The sequence below is a fragment of the Delphinapterus leucas genome, chromosome 17, assembly GCF_059928025.1.
Source record: "Delphinapterus leucas isolate spDelLeu-1000000601 "Yukka" chromosome 17, BTC_Dleu_Yukka2, whole genome shotgun sequence".
NCBI lineage: Eukaryota > Metazoa > Chordata > Mammalia > Artiodactyla > Monodontidae > Delphinapterus > Delphinapterus leucas.
Window position 1 is genome coordinate 39342566 of NC_143145.1, and position 21558 is coordinate 39364123.

The 21558-nt window shown below is 40.8% G+C and overlaps 1 protein-coding gene across 6 annotated transcripts in view; it reads right to left on the reverse strand.

The window, feature by feature from the left end:
- The window catches only part of MATN2 (matrilin 2), a 153928-nt gene that overhangs the window by 30112 nt on the left and 102258 nt on the right, over positions 1-21558 (reverse strand). For all 6 annotated transcript variants that reach the window (XM_089898868.1, XM_089898867.1, XM_089898869.1 and 3 more), the window contains 2 exons: positions 7851-7973; positions 449-571 (listed from right to left, as the gene is read on the reverse strand). In XM_089898868.1, coding sequence (XP_089754994.1) covers positions 449-571; positions 7851-7973 — 246 coding nt within the window. The remainder of the gene's footprint in view (positions 1-448; positions 572-7850; positions 7974-21558) is intronic.

A 21558-nucleotide genomic window follows, 5' to 3' on the forward strand; every position in this document is an offset into this window, starting at 1 on the left:
TCCCATTGTCTCACCCTGGGGCCAGCACTGGTTACTCTGCCAGGCTCCATGACAATAATGAACTATTATCTTTAACTGTATGTTTTCCTTGGGCCAGGCACAGCGCTAAGAGATTGAAATGGTCCTGATTATTCCCTTTAACAACTCTAGGAGACCAATACTATTATTATCTTCACTTTTTTAAACAGATGGGGAAGTCAAAGCTTGGAGAACTTGCCTGGGGTCCCACGTCTAGTATGTGGTACTAAACAATCCAATCTCTGAGGTACGTAGCATGAGTAGTCCCATTTTACAGGTGATGAAACTGAGTCCAGGAACGTTAAGGCTGTCGGACCGTCAGGCTCACTGGAAACCCAGGGGCCTCAAAAGTGACTGGCTGCTAGTGAGCCTGGGGGCCTGTGTGTGAACCTGGCCTTCCCATCAGAGCCCCTGCCCCGGGCACACTCACGGCTGCAGGTCTTGCCGTTGGGGTCCAGGGTGTAGCCCCGGTGGCAGCGGCAGTAGTAGCCCTCCTCCGTGTTGATGCATTCATGCTCACAGCCCGGCTTGTTCAGCGCACAGTAGTTGATCCCTGAGGGGAGAAAGGGCAGATCCTACTTCAGGCTTGGGGCTTCTCCAAGGGCTGAGGTCAGCCCCTCACAGTAAATATTCAGTAAGTAAGATGCTCTATAGCAGGGGTCCCTAACCCCCGGGCCACAGACCAGTACGGGTCCGTGGTCTGTTAGGAACCAGGCCGCACAGCAGGAGGTGAGCTCCGGGCGAGGGAGCGAAGCTTCATCTGTATTTACAGCCACTCCCCATCGCTCACATTACGGCCTGAGCTCCGCCTCCTGTCAGCATTATGGTGAGTTGTATAATTATTTCATTATATACTACAATGTGATAATAATAGAAATAAAGTGCACAATAAATGTAATGTGCTTGAATCATCCCAAAACCGTTTCCCCTCCACCCCACCACCCCCAAGTCCGTGGAAAAATTGTCTTCCACAAAACCGGTCCCTGGTGCCAAAAAAGGTTAGGGACCGCTGCTCTACAGGATGGAGACAACAGCTCCTGCTCTCCATGAGCTTGTTTGAAAGAGAACCTGGCACCTGCAGCGAGCCTCCGCATTCTCCAGCATAGGTCTCTTCCCCATTTGATGGCCAAAAAGTTGGTGAAATGGGTTGAGCGCCATAGTTCCCAGCCCATCTCCCCCCAAGAAAGATGGAAAAGCTGGGAAAATTCAGTCTCTTCTTACAGTTAACCTGATAACTAGGGCTCAAAACATGTAGGGAGCTGCTGTTGGCAGTGACATCTGACAGTGACATGGGACAGCACCAGGCAGAATACACAACAGCTGATGTTACAAGATACCCAGCTATTTAGGAGAGGCAGGAACAGGCAGTTGCATTAAGAAGGAACCAATGCTCAACCCGGCTCTGGGTGAGAGCATAACAGCAAAGGTATCAAGAAACTGGAGAAGACGCATCTCTGATGCTGGCCCAGGTAGTTGCAGCTCTGTCCTATGGTAACATTCACCCCCATCCTAGCTGTGTTTCTGCCAGCAGAGGGAAGCAGCATCGCAACCAGCAGCCAATTAGCAGTTTCATTTTCTGGTAGAAAATGCTAAACCCACAAGATAGGCCACTCCCCACCCCCCATGCCCTCCCACCCCCCGCAACTTACACACACCAGAGGAGGTAATGGGAGAGACGGAGAACTATAACGGGAAATAAAGTAAGCTTGTGGAGGGCCTCTAGGGGACTGGTGTTGTGAGAAATGGTCACCAGCAACCTCAGGGGCTGAGCTGGATCCATTTAACTGCATTGTTCTTTTTCCTGGGGATGTGGCAGACATTGTTGGTTGCCTTGCCAACAACTATTACCCTGTCTTCTTGAAACCAGAACCCTGACCCCCAAGGCATGAGTCATGAGTTGTCTAAGGCAACCTGGCAACCATGTTTTCCTTTGTCAGTGATTGGTCTAGAGCTGGGAATATGCCTAGTTCTCGCCAATGAGACATAGGAGGAATTTATTGGGGCCCCTAGGAAAGATTTCCCTTCCTGAAAAGACAAAGATGTATGAAAAAAAATGAAATGAAACCCACACCCGAGGAACCTCAGACTATCCCTTAAAGGGTCCATGATGTGCGCTCCCATGTGACAAGTGGGTGGAACTTTCCACGTGCACAGAGCACGAGTTGAAGTAGTTGCAGACCGAGCACAGGGAGAGAACTCCCACGACATGCAGGGGCTGGCCTAAGAGAAGAGATCCCACCACAAGGGTCACGGACCCCTTGGCACTCTCTCTGTACCTCATCCCTTCTGCATGACAGAGGCAGAAATTGTTAGCTGTGCGCGATTTCTCAGTTCATCAACAGCCTTACCTGTGCAGAACAGACTGAATGCCAGGAAACAAGTCAAGAGCTTCAGTGAAGAAAAACAGACCCGGCGATGAAACTCCGGCCACAGACACACAGACAAACAAAAAGCCAAGCAAACAGACACAGAACACAAAGGGTCCCACAGTTTGGGGCCACATGGTGTAGGGCCTGCAAATCCTACACTTCATTACACCATCAGAGAAAATGAAATTATCCTCAGTAAACACTGTTTTTAAAAGCCAGCACTCAGCCACTATGGAAAACAGTACAGAGGTTCCTCAAAAAAATTAAACATAGAATTAAATGTGATCCAGCAATTCCACTTCTGGGTTTATACCCAAAAGAACTGAAAGCAGGGACTTGAACAGTACTTGTATATCCATGTTCGTAGCAGCATTATTCACAATGGCCAAAAGATGGAAGCAACCCAGGTGCCTACTGACAGATGAATGGATAAACAAAATGTGGTATATACATAATATGGAATTTTTTTTTTTGCAGAATTTTATTTAAAAAAATTTTTTAATAGATCTTTATTGGAGTATAATTGCTTCACAGTACCGTGTTAGTTTCTGTTGTACAACAAAGCGAATCAGCCACATGCATACACATGTCTCCATATCCCCTCCCTCTTGAGCCTCCCTCCCATCCTCCCTATCCCACCCCTCTAGGTCATCGCAAAGCACCGAGCTGATCTCCCTGTGCTATGCGGCTGCTTCCCACTAGCTATCTATTTTACATTCGGTAGTGTATATATGTCGATGCTACTCTCACTTCGTCCCAGCTTCACCCTCCCACCCGATGTCCTCAAGTCCATTCTCTATGTCTACCTCTTTATTCCTGTCCTGCAACTAGGTTCATCAGTACCAATTTTCTTTCTTTTTTTTTTTTTTTAGATTCCATATATATGTGTTAGCATACAGTATTTGTTTTTCTCTTTCTGACTTTCTTCACTCTGTATGACAGTCTCTAGGTCCATCCACCTCACTACAAATAACTCAATTTCGTTTCTTTTTATGGCTGAGTAATATTCCATTGTATATATGTGCCACATCTTTTTTATCCATTCATCTGTCGATGGACACATAGGTTGCTCCCATGTCCTGGCTGTTGTAAATAGAGCTGCAATGAACATTGTGGTGCATGTCTCTTTTTGAATTATGGTTTTCTCAGGGTATATGCCCAGTAGTGGATCATATGGTAGTTTTATTTTTAGTTTTTTAACCACCATACTCTTTTCCACAGTGGTTGTATCAATTTACATTCCCACCAACAGTGCAGGAGGGTTCCCTTTTCACCACACCATTTCCAGCATTTATTGTTCCTAGCTTTTCTGATAATGGCCATTCCGACTGGAGTCAGTGATACCTCATTGTAGTTTTGATTTGCATTTCTCTAATAATTAGTGATGTTGAGCATTTTTCATGTGCCTCTTGACCATCTGTATGTCTTCCTTGGTGAAATGTCTATTTAGGTCTTCTGCCCATTTTTTAACTGGATTGTTTTTTTTGACATTGAGTTGCATGAGCTGTTTGTATATTTTGGAGATTAATCCTTTGTTGTTTCATTTGCAAATATTTTCTCCCATTCTGAGGGTTGTCTTTTTGTCTTGTTTATGGTTTCCTTTGCTGTGCAAAAGCTTTTAAGTTTAATTAAGTCCCATTTGTTTATTTTTGTCTTTATTTCTGTTATATAATGTGGAATATTATTTAGCCTTAAAAAGGAAGGAAATTCTGACATATGCCACACATGGATCAATCTTGAAGACATTACGGTACGTGAAACAAGCCAGTCACAGAAGGTCAAATATTTTAAGATTCCACTTATATGAGGCTCCTAGAGTAGGCGAAGTCATAGAGATGGAAGATAGGATGGGGGGTTGTCAGGGGCTGCAGGGAGAGAGAATCGGTACAGAGTTTCAGTTCGGAGAGATGATAAAGTTCCGCAGCTGTATGGTGGTGATGGTTGTACAACAACATGAATGTACTTAATGCCACTGAACTGTACCTGTAAAAATGGTTACAATGGTAAATTTTGTTATGTATATTTTAACACAATTTTTTAAAGGGCCAACGTTGTCTTTAAGAAAGATTTACACACAATAATTAAATTAAAACACATGAAGATTCTCAAAGAGGTTATCACTCAGCTATCTGGCAAAAAGCAATTTAAAAATGCCTCTTCTCCAAATGGTACTTTACAGCAGAGGTTTAACTGTAGATCTTTGCTTTCCTTACATGCTTCAGTCACAATTCTTCACCTGTTACTTAGTCATTCACACATTTATGCATTCGATCTGTATTTATTGACTACCTACTATGCCCCCCCACATCTGGTCCAGTCTCCTCCCTAACTGTGATGAGCTATACATGGGCCAGGCTTGGGTGTAGGTTTATCTGGCAAAGCCTGGAGTGTCCAATAACCCTGAGAGGTCAGATGGCAGGACTGTCAGATGACCAATGAAACAGCTCTTATGAGTGCCAACTCGCGAAGGAGCTGGAGACCTCACTGAGAAGATGAGAAATAAAAACATGAAAGATTAGTGACCCAGACAGTAAATTATAATGCCAACTGAGTGGCACAGAGAGTAAGTTTTAGAAAAATTGGACAGGCTACAAAATGTTAAAGCAGAAAGTCGTGTTCCTTCAGTTTAGGGAATCGGGGTCCAGAGAAGCAAAGCAACCTGTCCAAGGTCACACGGCCAGTATGAGTGACACTGCCAAGACCGGCCTTGGCGTCCCCTGGCTCAACCCGTGGCCCCCGCCCCAGCTGTTTAGAATGTGATGTCTCCAGGACTTCCCTAATGGTCCAGTGGCTAAGACTCCACACTCCCAATGCAGGGGGCATGGGTTCGATCCCTGGTTGGGGAACTAAGGTCTCGCATGCCGCACGGTGCGGCCAAAAAAAAAATGAATGTGATGTCTCAGCCATGGTGCCAGCGTGAGCAATCCTGGAGTCCAGCACGTGGGTCCCACCCACCTCTGATTCCACCCTGGGGCCCCCGCCTAGACTGCCAGTCCCGGTCTCTGTGTCTCTCCCTTAATAATTTATGCTTTAAGTCGATGACAGCACTTTGCAGAAAAAGAAATTATGCCTGGATGAGGAGGAAGAACAAAACCTGGCCAAGAGTGTTTTCTTCAGTAGGATTCTGCCTTGAATTTTCTTTTTTTTCCAGTTTAATGGGATGACATCAAATTCCTTTGAAAAATAGATTTCTTATTAGAATTGAAAATAGCCCACATCCATCAACTGCCGATTAAACGTGAATGGCTGTACCCTGCGCTTGAGGTCTTTAATGCTCTCGAGATCCTCAGATTCCTAATAACAAACTCCAGATTTTAAGCCCCATTTCTCTGCTTCCCGATTCCATGTAACGCTCCAGAGAGAGGGTAAGCGCTCACTTTCCGTTGCGTGTGCGCATTAGGGCAAAGTGGCTTCCAGAGGGACCTCGGGAGTCGAGGGCTGGGTTTGTAGCAAAGACAATGGAAAAAGTAATGATGAGGCAGGATGCTGGGAGAAGGGCTGATGAGGACATTGGGTTTTAAAAACAAATTCCATTTTTCTTGGATGAAAAGTAGGGCACCTGGCTAAAGAGGAAATGGAGCTATCACTGAATACATATGAATGAGCGTTAGGGACTGGGGCTGGGCTGCAGCCTGAGACTGGCCGTCTGTGGGCGGTGGTTACAATACTCCCAAATGGTCCCTTGCTCTGCACTCATCCTTCTCTTCTTGGCCTGCCTCCTCCCTTGATAACTGTGCAGTCCATGCCTTGGACTCTCCTCTTACTCCAAGTGTCTCTCCAGGCAGGATGTGGAGGGAGGGGCAGAGGGCGAGGGACTCCTAGATGATTGTAAGAGATGCAGAGCTTCAAGCCAAGTCCCCTCCACTGATGGCCACATGCCCAGCTCGCGTCCTTCTCCCTCCAAAAGCGACACACAGTGAAGCCTGCAACTCCAATGAGTGTCTGAGTTGAACCAGATCTAATTATCCCCCATGTAAGAGATTTGGGTTCACAAAGGAGTCCAATGGTGAGTGCTTTTCTCTGGGTGAAGTCAGCCACTGACACTCTCACCCCTAGAAAGAGGTGTAAATAGCACAGAAAGGAGTGGCCGGGCTGACCTTTCCCACGTACTGCATGCACGTGGGGTCTAACGGAAAACTGTCCATCTGATTGTTTTCACATTCCAAACGCTCTCAGTTAAAATTGCCGTCCGATGCTTGAATGTTTCTGGGGTTTGCATCCAGGCAAGGTGTTGGGAATGATTTTTTATGAGAGAGGCTCAGTTTCAAAATATGGGCTCTGCCACCCTCTGCCACCGTACAAGGTCTAACGCGTATTAGAGTAAGTGTGGGAGTTAACATGTGCTGCAAGCAGACTGTAGCTTGTGGACTCAATTCTAGAAACCACAAAGCTTTTCAAAAAAGGTACATGGTAAAACTTTTGAAAATCCGGTCCTGTGATGCAGAACGCTGCTGTACTTATCACCAGGAAGAAGTGGATAAAGGGACACATAAGAGAATATGTCCCTTAATGGCAGTTCCAGAGGGTTCTGTGAATGACACTGTTGGGAGAATGTGTACAATTCAGTGTGCATATGTGTGGACTAACTTCGGGAATGCTTTTTGAGAAAACACTTGCATGCCTTAAGAGGGCCATCTTTCTAACAAGATAGAATAATTCAGACGATAGTTGCCATTTCTCCAGGATGATAAATCTCAGAGATCCATTTGCTCATTCATTCACTAAATATCGTGTCACACCAGCATGCGCCAAACACTGAGGTGATGAGGATTCACGAGTGAGAAGAAGAGAAGAATCTCTGTCCTTGTAGATCTTGCATTCTAGCAGCCTCTCAGGCACAGATCTCTTAAAGAGATCCCACTGGGGGTCCGTGCTCTAGGTCCCCGGTCAAGCCCTCTGAGGTGCTAGACGACAGTATCTGAGTCACTCAGCACATCCTTAATATCATTCTGCTGACACCATGTACCTCTTGAATGCTGCAGGGATGCCCCAGAGTCTTCTATTTTTCCTTCCTTCAAAACAAAGAGGAAAGAGCTGCAACTTCCCCTTTCTTAGCCGCCATCAAGTGTCTCATCTTGTAGGACTGGAAGAAACCAGCTCCTTTTGCCTCCGACTCTGGACCCAGCCTTTTCTTTCTCAAAGTCCCAAATACTTGTTGCAGGTTGGGGGCGGGGGGGTGGTAAAAAGAAGGGAGGATGTGCCCTCATTTCAAATAGGTGGGAGCTTCAGCTTGGGCCTCGATTTCACTAAATGAATCTGATGGACAGACCCAGTCTACGCGGTCTCTAAAAATTCTCCCCATAACAGGATCAGGTGAGACAAAAGGTAAAAATAAAAGACAGAATACTGTTAGCAAACACAAATACCGAGTACAAGTGCACCTGGTTGAGATTTGCAAGGGGAAGGAAAACCAACAGGGCCATCTGAGGAACAAGCCCTTCTTCAAGGCCCAGCGCAACTTACTTCTGCAGGTTTTCTGATCTGGATTCAGGGTAAAGCCTTTTAAGCAGCGGCAGGAATAGGAATCATCTGTGTTAACACACTCGTGCTGGCATCCGTGGTCAGGTGAGGTACAGTAGTCTATCTCTGAAAAGAAAGAAAACTCAGAATGATGAACAAAACTAGAAATCTAGCATAGAAAAGTCAAAGGATTTGCGGTCTTAACTTTTCCTAAACAGATACATTCCCGTGACCGCAAACACTCATGCCATAGAGGGATCTATCAGTGAAGGTATTTCCATGTTTAGGGATACGGCCCCCACAGGAAGAGAACTTTCTTGACATGTTACAAAATGTTTATGCTTTGTGAAGATGCTTTCCTTGTCTGGGTTCACGTCAGAGCCACTAAAATGAAAGTGTGTGACTGGGTGTTGTTCGTTGTGTCGCAGGCCGGGAAGAGAGAGCTTGGCTGAATATGTTACTGAACTTACGCAATTAAAATAATGAAATCTTCCCAAAGTCAAACTTTAAACCACTTAACTGAGTGAAACACTGAACCAAATTGGATAAAAATGATATCCTGGGGAAAAGAAGGCCTGGGAGTGAAAGGCGTATTTTGAGGGCAAAACACCTCCCCTGTTGACGTCATTGGCCTCATCTACACTTAAATCATCTCAAGGCTTCACAGTCAGGGAATGTGATCTCTAGGTACACATTAATTTAAACCAAAATATTCAGAAACAAAGGTCACATGGAATTTTTAATAGTGAAATTTTACTTGTATAAGTATTTTTTAGATATGGATTAGGACTGTTCTACTGACAGGTGTGTACCAAGTATTTTGCTATAGTGGAACTTGGTGCATTGTCTAAAATGGCTTGAAATAAGTGGCCACTGATGGGGTCTTAAAAGGTGTCTTTTTGTTTTAATGAGGATTTTTATCATTTTAAGGAATATATGAACTACATATATCATTTTCCTAATGAAGCATTTGGTATAAATGAGTTTTCCCAGCCTGTACCAAAGGAAACGAAACGAGTAAGAGAAAGGCGTACAATATTCTCAAACGAAAAAATATTGAGAAAATGCCAATTCTTCCGAATTTAAAGTCATGGAAAACTTTAAACATATATAAACAAATGAACTGACTAGTATAATAAATCCACGTGCATATCACTCGGCTTCAAGAGAATCAATCTACAGCTGACCTTGTTTCCTGTATACTCCCATCCCCCATGCTAAGATGCCATATTACTTGAAAGCAAACCCCAGATGTTATATCATTTTGTCTATAAATATTTCATAATGTGTCCTTAAAGGACTGGAACTCTTTAAAAAATATAACTGCAATACCACAATCACATATAAAGGTATTTAAAAAGACTTTTTATTTGGAAATGATTTTAAACTTACAAAAGTTGCAAACATAAAAATACAAGTAGATAGGTACAAGAAGCACATATATACACTCTATCCAGATTTATCTATTGTTAACATTTTATCCCATTTGCTTTACCATTTGCTTATCTCTCTGAATTATTTGAGGGTAAGTTACATATATCACCATCCTTTTTCCTTAAACACAGTGTGTGCTTCCTAAGAGGAGGGATATTCTCTTATATAACCACAGTGTAGCCATACTTCATAAATTTACATTTATACAAGACTTTTACTTAATCTACCATCCTTATTCTAGTCTTCTAAGTTGATCTAATAATGTTCTTTGTAGCATTTTTCATCCTCCAGTATAGAACTCAATAGAGGGTCAGAGATTATATTTAATATTCACGTATGCTTAGCTTCCTTTAATCTGGAACCATGCTGTCTAATGTGGCCATTTAAATTAAAGTGGAATGGAAACAACCTAAATGTCCATCAACAGGTGAATGGATAAAGAAGGTGTGATGTGTGTGTGTGTGTGTATATATATGTACACACACAGTATGAAATGTTACTCAGCCATAAAAAAGAATGAAATAATGGAATTTGCAGCAACATGCATGAATCTAGAGATGATCATACTAAGCGAAGTAAGTCAGAAAGAGAGACACAAATACCGTATGATGTCACTTACATGTGGAATCTAAAACATGACACAAATGAACCTATCTATGAAACAGAAACAGACTCACAGACATACAGAACAGACTTGTGGTTGCCAAGGGGGAGGGGAGGTGGGGAGGGAAGGAGTGGGAGTTTGGGATTAGCAGATGCAAACTAGTATATAGAGGATGGAAAACAACAATGTCCTATGTCATAGCACAGGGAACCATATTCAATATCCTGTGATAAACCACAATGGAAAAGAATATGAAAAAGAACATGTTATATATATGTATAACTGAATCACTACAGCAGAAATTAAACACAATATTGTAAATCGACTATACGGCAATAAAATTTTTTAAAAAATTAAAATAGATCAAAATTAAATAAAATTTAAAATGCAGTTCCTCAGTTGCACTGGCCACACCTTAAGGCTCAGTAGCCACAGTAGCTCCTGACTGCTATATTGTACGGTGCAGATACAGAGCATTTTCACTATCACAGAGTGTTCTATCCAGTAGCAACAGTCTAGAAACACTTCCACAGCCTTTGTGTTTTATGACATTAACATTTTAAAATAAAGCAGTCTCCCCGCTCATTTTTAGTTTTATTGACGTACAAATGACAAAAAACAAACTGCACATATTTAAGATGGACATTTGATGTTCTGACATACATATGTGTCCACAAAACTATCACCACAACCGAGGTAATGAACTTACGCATTTCCCTCAGATGTTTCCTCAAGACACTTTCTAATTCATTCTTTCCTACTACTCCCTCTGCCCCCAAATAATCGTTAATCTCCTGTCAAGATAAATTAGTTTGCATTTTCTAGAATTTCACATAGATGGAATCATACAGTTGTGTTCTTTTTGGTCTGGCTTCTTTCATTCCTCATAATTATTTTGAGATTCATCCATGTTCATGTGTATGTCAACAGTTTGTTCTTTTTTTACTGTAGAGTAGTATTTCATTATATGGATATACCACAATTTATTTGTCTATTCACCTGCTGGAGGGATTTGAGTTGTTTCCAGTTTGAGGCTATCACAAATAAAGCAGCTATGAACATTCATGAACAAGTCTTGGTGTAGACATATGCTTTCTTTCTTTTTTTAAAAAAAAATATTTATTTATTTATTTGGCTGCATCTGGTCTTAGTTGCGGCATGCAGGATCTTCGTTGCTGCATGTGGGATCTTCGTTAGGGCATGTAGAATCTTTAGTTGCAGCGTGCGAACTCTTACTTGCGGCATGTGGGATCCAGTTCCCTGACCAGGGATCGAACCCAGGACCCCCGCATTGGGAGCGTGGAGTCTTAGCCACTGGACCACCAGGGAAGTCCCATAGACATATGCTTTCATTTTGAGTAAACATTTAGGAGTAGAATGGCTGGGTTGTATGGTAGATGTATTAATTTCTTAAACGTTCCTACCAGCAGTTTATGAGAGTTCCAGTTGCTCCACATCCTTACCAACACTTGGTCATTTTAGCCCTTCTGGTAAGTACATAGTGGTTATTTCATTGTGGTTTTATTTTACATTTCCCTCATGACTAATGCTGTTGGATATACTTTCATATGCTTATTTTCCATTTCTATATTTTCTTTAATGGAGTGTCTGGTCAAATCTTTTGCCCATTTTTATTAGGTTGTTTGTCTCCTCACTAAGTTTGAAGAGTTCTTTATATGTTCTAAATACAAACCCTTTGTTGGATATACATTTTGCAAATATTTTTTCCCAGTCTGTGGCTTGCTTCTTCATTTTAGTAATAGTACCTTTTTTTTTTTTTTTTTTTTTTTTGCGGTACGTGGGCCTCTCACTGCTGTGGCCTCTCCCGTTGCGCAGCACAGGCTCCGGACGCGCAGGCTCAGCGGCCATGGTTCACGGGCCCAGCCGCTCCGCGGCATGTGGGATCTTCCCCGACCGGGGCACGAACCTGTGTCCCCTGCATCGGCAGGCGGACTCTCAACCACTGCGCCACCAGGGAAGCCCCTAATAGTGCCTTTTGAAGAACAAAAGTTTTAATTTTGATGAAGTTCAATTTATTCATTTTTAATTTTTACAGTTTGTGCTTTCTGTGTCCTCTTTTAAGGCATCTTTGCCAAACGCAGGGTCACTAAGATCTTTTCCTATGTTTCCTTCCATAATTTTTATAGTTTTCAATCTTACATTTAAGTTTAAAACTGATTTCAAGTTAATTTTTGTATGTAGTGTGAGGTAAGGGTCAAGTTCCTTTTTTTTTCTTTTGCACATGGCAATCCAATTGTTCAGCACCATTAGTTGAAGACATTATCCTTTCCCCCATGAATTGCCTTAGTACCTTTGTTGAAAATACTTTCACCATATATGTGTGGGTCTATCTCTGGACTCTGTTCTGTTCCATTGATCTATACTCCATCTTTACACCAATACCACACTGTCTTGATTACTGTTGCTTTATAATTGGTATTAAAAATCAGGTGGTTTAAGTCCTTTGACATTGTGTATCTTTTTCAAAAAGGGCTATTTTAGTCCTTTTCATTTCTACATATGTTTTAGAATTAGCTTGTCAATTTCTACAAAAAAAGCATGCTAAGATTATGATAGATAATACTGTGATCTATATAGATTAATTTGGAAAGGACAGACATCTTAACAGTATTGAGTCTTCTGATCCATGAATATATCTATTTAGTTAAGTCTTCTTTAATTTCCCTTAGCAATGTTTTGTAGCTTTCACTGTAAAGGGTTTCACATCTTTTGTTAAATTTACCCCTAGGTGGTACATATATTTGATGCTATTATAAATAGCATTTTAAAATGTAAATTTGTGATTTTCCATTGAAAGTATATAAAAAGGTACTTCCTTCATGGTGCAGTGGTTAAGAACCCGCCTGGCAATGTTATACAGCAGAAACTAACACAACAATGTAAAGCAATTATACTCCAATAACGATGTTTAAAAAAAAAAAAGAATCCGCCTGCTAATGCAGGGGACATGGGTTCAATCCCTGGTCCGGGAAGATCTCACATGCTGTGGAACAACTAAGCCCGTGTGCCACAACTACTGAGCCTGCTCTCTAGAGCCCGCGAGCCACAACTACTGAGCCCGCGTGCCACACTACTGAAGCCCGCGTGCCTAGAGCCCATGCACTGCAACTACTGAGCCAGCGTGCTGCAACTACTGAAGCCCGCACACCTAGAACCCACGCTCCACAACAGGAGAAGCCACTGCAATGAGAAGTCCATGCACTGCAACAGATTAGCCCCCACTCGCTGCCACTAGAGAAAGCCCGTGCATAGCAACGAAGACTCAAAGCAGCCAAAACAAAACATAAAACAAATGAATGGCAAAGAAAAAAAGAGGGAAGGAGGACATACAGAGTAAAAGAGACTCAGTTTAAAAAAAAAAGAAAGTAAATAAAACATAATTGATTTTTGTATATTGACCTCGTACCCTGCATCCTTGGTAAACTCACTAATAGTTCTAGAGCTTTTCTGTAAATTCCGTTGGAGATGTTGTCTGTTAATAAAGACAGGTTTTGTTTGTTTGTTTTACTTAATCATTTTTTCGTATAGAGTTTTCCATTTTTAATATTTAGCAAATTTTCCATTTTTAATATTTAACAAATTTTTCCATTTTTAATATTTAACAAATTTTTAATTTTCCATTTTTAATATTTAACAAATTTTTCCATTTTTAATATTTAAACAAAAAATATTTTATAAACAAACCCAGCACAGGGCCAACAAAAAGGAATAAAAGCAAGAAAAACAAAAAGCCTAGGGTTGCCCCTTACTGGGTATCAGGGTCAGGCCTGCTCCCTTTCTTTCTTTTTTTTTTTTTTTTGGTACGCGGGCCTCTCACTGCTGTGGCCTCTCCCGTTGCAGAGCACAGGCTCTGGACGCGCAGGCTCAGCGGCCATGGCTCACGGGCCCAGCCGCTCCGCGGCATGTGGGATCTTCCCGGACCGGGGCACGAACCCGTGTCCCCTGCATCGGCAGGTGGACTCTCAACCACTGCGCCACCAGGGAAGCCCCTGCTCCCTTTTTTAAAGGAAGTGGGGCTTTTTGCCCTTGGACATCAGCATAGGTCCCTGTTCCTAAGCACCAGAATTGGATATGAACAGAGAAACCAGCCCTGAAATGTTTTACTTAATCATTTTGATTTTACATTTGTATTTGTTTTCTCTTATGCTGAAAGTATAGGTACAAAGTGACATTAACATTATATATATTTATTGTATCATATATTTATATGTGTATATGTATAATTTCAAAATAAGAAAACAATTCTATTATTAATGCTAATACTACTGGAAACAGTTAAAGCTCTTTTGTTTTTCGGATATATGCCACTTGGAATGTAAAGTCAACATATTCCCCGCCTGTCACTTAAAATAATTCTCTGGGTGATTATGCTAACAACCTCATATACAGTTAGGCTCATTTGCTTCAATTTGTTCTGCAGACAATTCTCCAACACCAACTGGGAGCCCTGTAATTTAATTCAATTCTGACACTAACTACCCAGAGTTAACATCCAGTCTCACAAGGTAAAGTGTAAGGTCCCCAGTAAGACCGCCCTTACTTCAGATACCAGCCTCCAGTGGGGTCCCCAGGCCACCTTCACTTCTGCACAGCCACCTACAATTTTGGGGTCTCCCACAACTCACTCCTTTCAATAATTTATTAGAATCACTCACAGAACACAGGAGAGTGCTATATTTACAATGACCTAATAAAGATGCTTTTAACTCTTCCTTTCCAATCTAGGTTTCATTTCTGACTTTCTTTTTTTCTTCCTTATTACAACGGCCAGAACCTTACAGTCCATGCTAAATAGAAGTGGTGAGAGTGGGTATCCTGTTTTGTTCCTCATCTTATAAGGAAAGCATTCAATCTTTCATCATTAAGTATGATGTTAGCTGATAGTTTTTTCATTGATGCACTTTATCAGGTTGAGGCAGTTCTCTTCATTCCTAGGCTGCTGAGAGACTTTTTTTTTTTTTTAATAGTAAATGAATGTCAGGTCTTGTCCAGTGCTCTTTTTGTATCTATTGACTTGGATCATATAGTTTCCGCTTTTTAGTATGTTAATGTTTTAAATTTCATTTGAATGTTAAATCATCCTTGAATTCCTGGGATAAATCCCACTTGTTCATGAGGTATTATCCTTTTTATATATTGTGGAATTTTATTGCTAAAAATAATTAAAGATCTTTTGCATGTATTTCATGAGGGATATTTGTGTGGTTTTCTCTTTTTTTTTGGCTGCACCATGCTGCATGCTGGATCTTAGTTCCCTGACCAGGGATCGAACCGGTGCCCCCTGCAATGGAAGCACGGAGTCTTAACCACTGGACCACCAGGGAAGTCCCTGGTTTTCTTTTCTTGTAATGCCTTTTTCTGGATTTGGTATTTGGATAATGCTGGCCTTATAGAATAAGTTGAAAAATGCTCCTTCCTCTACTGTTTTCTGGAAGAATTTGTATAAAATTGGTATTTGTTCTTCCTCAAATGGTAGAATTTGGCAGAATTTACCAGTTAAGCCAACTAGCCCTGGAGATGTCTTCGTGGGAAGGTTTACAAGTACAAGTTCAATTTCTTTTAATAGATAGAGGCCTATTCAGATTATCTATTTCTTCTTGAGTTAATTTTAGGAGTTTGTGAATCCAACAACACATAGAAAACATCATACACCATGACCAAGTTGGCTTCATCTCAGGATCACAAGGATGTTTCAACATATGCAAATCAATCAGTGTGATACACCACATCCACAAAAGAAGACAAAAACCACATGATATCTCAACAGATGCAGAAAAAGCATTTGATAAAATTCAATATCCATTCATGATAAAAACTCTTACCAAAGTGGGTATAGAGGGAACATATCTCAACAGAATAAAAGCTATTTATGACTAACCCACAGTCAACATAATACTCAACAGTGACAAGCTGAAAGCCTTCCTGCTAAAATCTGGAACATGATAAGGATGCTCATTCTCATCACTTCTATTTAACATAGTACTGGAAGTCCTAGCCACAGCAATCATATAAGAAAAAGAAATAAAAGGTATCCAAATTGGAAGGGAAGAGGTAAAATTCTCATTATATGCAGATGACATGATACTATATACAGAAAACCCTAAAAATTCCACACAAAAGCTACTAAAACTGATAAACAAATTCAGCAAGGTAGTAGGATACAAGATTAACATACAGAAATCGGTTGCATTTCTTTACACTAACAATGACATATCAGAAAGTGAAAGTAAAGAACAATCCCTTGGGGACTTCCCTGGTGGTGCAGTGGATAAGACTCCATGCTCCCAATGCAGGGGGCCCGGGTTCGATCTCTGGTCAGGGAACTAGATCCAACATGCATGCCACAACTAAGGAGTCAGCGAGCCGCAACTATAGAGCCCATATGCTGCAACTAAGGAGCTGGCAAGCCGCAACTAAGGAGCCCACGAGCCACAACTAAGGAGCCCGCCTGGTGCAACCAAATAAATAAATAAATATTTAAAAAAAGAAAGAAACAATCCCTTTTAAAATTACATCAAAAAAGATAAAATACTTAGAATAAACCTGACCAAGGAGGTGAAAGATTTATAGGCTGAGAACTATAAAACATTGATAAAGGAAACTGAAGATGATTTTAAAAAATGGGGACTTCCCTGGCGGTCCAGTGGTTAAGACTTTGTGCTCCCAATGCAGGGGGCATGGGTTTGATACCTGGTCGGGGAACTAAGATCCCATATGCCACACAGTGTGGCCAATAAATAAATAAATAAATAAATAAATAAAGGGAAAGTATCCCATGCTCTTGGATTAGAAAAATTAGTATTGTTAAAATGGCCATACTTGCCAAAGCAATCTACATGTTTAATGTGATCCCTATCAAACTACCCATGACATTTTTCACAGAACTAGAACAAATAATCCTAAAATTTATATACAACCGTAAAAGACCCAGAATTGCCACAGCAATACCGAGGGAAAAGAACAAAGCAAGAGGCATAACCCTCCCAGGCTTCAGGCAGTACTATAAAGCTAGAGTAATCAAAAGAGCATGCTATAAAAAGAAATGAAATTGAGTTATTTGTAGTGAGGTGGATGGACCTAGAGTCTGCCATACAGAGTGAAGTAAGTCAGAAAGAGAAAAACAAATACCGTATGCTAACGCATATATATGGAATCTAAAAAAAAAAAAAAAGTCATGAAGAACCTAGGGGCAGGACGGGAATAAAGATGCAGACCTACTAGAGAATGGACTTGAGGACATGGGAAGAGGGAAGGGTAAGCTGGGACAAAGTGAGAGAGTGGCATGGACATATATACACTACCAAATGTAAAACAGATAGCTAGTGGGAAGCAGCCGCATAGCACAGGGTACTTGGTGCTTTGTGACCCCCTAGAGGGGTGGGATAGGGAGGGAGATGCAAGAGGGAAGAGATATGGGGATATATGTATACGTATAGCTGATTCACTTTGTTATAAAGCAGAAACTAACACACCATTGTAAAGCAATCATACTCCAATAAAGGTGTTTAAAAAAAAAAAGAGCATGCTATTGGCACAAAAACAGACATTTGGATCAATGAAATAGAATAGAGAGCCCAGAAATAAACCCCCACATCTATGGTCAATTAATCTTCAACAAAGAAGGCAAGAATATAGAATTGGGAAAAAGTCTCTTCAGCAAGTGGTGTTGGGAAAGCTGGACAGCTGCATGTAAATCAATGAAGTTAGAACACACCCTCACACCATACTCAAAATGGCTTAAAGACTTAAATATAAGACAAGACACCATAAAACTCCTAGAAGAGTACATAGACAAAACATTCTCTGACATAATCGTACCAATGGTCAGTCTCCCAAGGCAATAGAAATAAAAGCAAAAAGACCCAAATGGGACCTAATCAAACATAAGCTTTTGCACAGCAAAGGAAATCATAAAGAAAACAAAAAAACAACCTATGGACTGGGAGAAAATATTTGCAAATGATGTGACCAACAAGGGCTTCTAAAATATACAAACAGCTCATACAACTCAATAATAAGAAAACAAACAACCCAATCAGAAAGTGGCCAGAAGACAGAAATAGACATTTCTCCAAAGATGACATACAGATGGCCAACAGGCACATGAAAATATGGTCAACATCACTAATTATTAGAGGAATGCAAACCAAACCACAGTGAGGTACCACCTCACACTAGTCAGAATGGCCACCATTAAAAAGTCTACGAATACAATGCTGGAAAGGTTGAAAAGGAAACCCTCCTATACTGTTGGTAGGAACATAAATTGGTGTAGCCACTATGGAGAACAGTATGGAGGCTCCTCAGAAAACTAAAACTAGAGTTGCCATATGATCCAGCAATCCCACTCCTGAGCATATATACAAACAAAACTGTAATTCAAAGAGATACATGTACCCTTGTATTCATAGCAGCACTATTTACAATAGCCAAGACATGGAAAAAAGTGTCCATCGACAGATGAATGGATAAAGAAGACGTGGTACTTATTTCCAATGGAATGTTACTTAGCCATAAAAAAGACTGAAATAATGCCATTTGAAATTACATGGATGGACCTAGAGATTACCATACTAAGTGAAGTAAGTCAGAAAGAGAAAGACAAATACCATATGGTATCACTTATATGTGGAATCTAAAATATGACACAAATGAACTTATCTATGAAATGGAAACAGACTCACAGACACAGAGAACAGACTTGTGGTTGCCAAGGGGGAGGGAGGGTTGGAGAAGGGTGGATTGGGAGTTTGGGATTAGCAGATGCAAACTATTATATATAGAATGGATAAACAACAAGGTCCTATTGTATAGCACAGGGAACTATATTCAGTATCCTGTAATAAACCATAATGGAAAAGAAAAAACAATTAGTAGTTTGGGTCTTTCAAGAAATTTGTCTATTTAATCTAAGTTGCTGAAGTTATTGGCATAAATTTGTTTATCATTTTCCCTTATTATCCTTCCAATGTTTATAGGATCTGCAGTGATGTCCACTCTCTCATTCCTGATATTGGTCATTTGTGTCTTCTCTGTTTTTCCCCCCTGACCAGTGCGGCTAGAGATTCATAAATTTTACTAATTTCAAAAAACCACTTTTTGATTTTACCAGTTTTCTCTGTTGGTTTCCTATTATCTATTTCTTTAATTTCAGCTCAGATATATACTTCCTTTCTTTGAATGTCTATTAACTTTGTGAAAAAGTGTTAACCTCACTATTCACTAAGTCATTCAATAAATATTCTCTGAACATCTACCATGGGCCAGGCAATGGAATCAGCAGCGGGCAAAAGTACAGCCCTTTCCTTCATGGAGCTTATAGGAGTCACTTATACATAATCTCTTATAATGGAACAGATTGTTCATTAATCAAATAACACCAACAAACATACATTTGTAAGTTGGACATACATAATTTTATGAAGAAACGGTAACTAAAGACATGATAATAAATAAAGCAATGAGAAAAATTTTTCTCCTAGTAAATTAACAAAAAGTTTTAAAATCAGGCAATTTGGGCTTCCCGGGTGGCGCAGTGGTTGAGAATCCGCCTGCCGATGCAGGAGACACACGTTCGAGCCTTGGTCCGGGAAGATCCCACATGCCGCGGAGCAACTAAGCCCCTGCGTCACAACTACTGAGCATGTGCTCTAGAGGCCCGCGTGCCTACAGCCCCGTGCTCTGCAACAAGAGAAGCCACTGCAATGAGAAGCCCGCACACTGCAACGAAGAGTAGACCCCGCTCGCTGCAACTAGAGAAAGCCTGCACACAGCAACGAAGACCCGACGCCACCAAAAATAAATAAATAAATAAATTTATTTTAAAAAATCAGGCAATTTTATGGTATAGTGTAAAAAAATGGTACAAAGTTTTTGGAAAATAATTTTGTAATATACATCAAAAGCCTTAAAAATGTTAATAGCCTTTGACTCAATAAATTTCCTTTCATGTTTTGTTCCTAAGAAAATGATCAGAAATGCAAAGATTTATATGCAAGAACATTTATCACAATACAATTTGAACAGCCAAAAAAGTGCTGAACAAACTGTGATACATACATATGATAGGATATTACGCGGACATTAAAATGCTTTTGATAAAGTTTAAATGACATGTGAAAATGCTCATGATTTAATGTTATACTTTATGATCTCAACTCTATAAAAATATATACATAAGCATTAAAAAGAAAGACCAAGAGAAATGTAGCAAATCAGTATTAACAATGGTTATTGCTGGGTGATAAGATTACAGATCATTTCATTTTATACAATTTCATTTCTATACTATCCAGTTTTCTACAATGAGTCTATATTACTTTTGCAATTAGAAAAGGTGTTAAAAATAAATATACACATACATAATTGTGAGACTAGTTGCCATGGAAAATGGCAGAAATAAAATAGAAAAAAGAATGGTGTGGGAGGTGCCCAGTAATTTGGAGAAGAAAATAATCAGGGAACATTGCTAGGAACAATATTTATAGCTTCTGATGTCTATACCTGACACACAAGATATAGGCAAACAAACAAAGCCTGTTTGGGAGCTCAGCATAGGGGAGTGACCATGAGCTCCTAGGGATCGCTGGAATTTGGGGAGATAGGAAGCGAATGTATGACTGTGGAGAGGGCAAGCTGTATGCACTATGGACCATAACACCTGCCTCACCATCTCTCACTCTAACCTAGTCATATGGACTTTCTTGCTGTCCCTCAACACTGCCAGGCATCACAGTTTCTGCCTCAGGGCCTTTGCACCAGTGCTGTTTCCTCTGCTTCAAAAGTTTCCTCCTTCCCTCACCTGCTTCAAGTTTTTGACCAAATGTCACTTTCTTGTTGAGACTTGTAATCCTCTGTTACCCTGCTCCAATAGAATGTACGCTCCATAAGTACAAGAGGTTCTTTGGTCTGTTTTATTTACCACTGCATTCCCAGTATCTACAAATGTATCTGGCACATAGTAGGCGATCGACAGGTATTTGTTGAATAAATAAATGGTTACTGGTATTACTCTTAATGGAGTGTTTTGTGAAAGTTTAGATGTGTAAACACTGCCCACTAAGAACCAACAAGGAGTCACTAAGAACAGAAGACAGCTCGTGAACCCTCCTTGATGCTTCTGGCCAGGCTGTTTAAACACTTCCCTCCAGGAGGATCTCAGCTCAGACATTCAGCCAGTTATGAACTCAACCAATGACTCTTTCATCCAGCACACATTTCTCCATCCGGTCTATGGGGCATGGGGATCTCTTTAGCAAACTGATGGAATGTCTGTTAGAGTCTAGATAGTTGCTTCCACATTTTCCATGCCTGGCTAGTCTACTAAATGAAATAAAATTATTCGGATATGACTCATTCTTAGTGAACAGGAAAATGTGAGAAGCTTAATTTGTCCTGTTGGTCTCAAAGTGCAAGGAAGTAGTGATCAGGTCAGTGTAAGGAATCACTTTCTAAGAGTCAGAGCTGTACAAAGTGAAATGCACTGCAGGGGGTGTAGTAAGTGTCCTGTCAGTAGGGGTATTCAAGTGGAGGCTGGATGATGACACAGTGAGGATATTGTAGGATGGGTGGTTGGGCTAGAAGTAGGTTGAACTTGAGGTCTCTTTCAACTGAGAGTCTTCTTTTTAAAGAAATCACATTTATTTTCTTTTC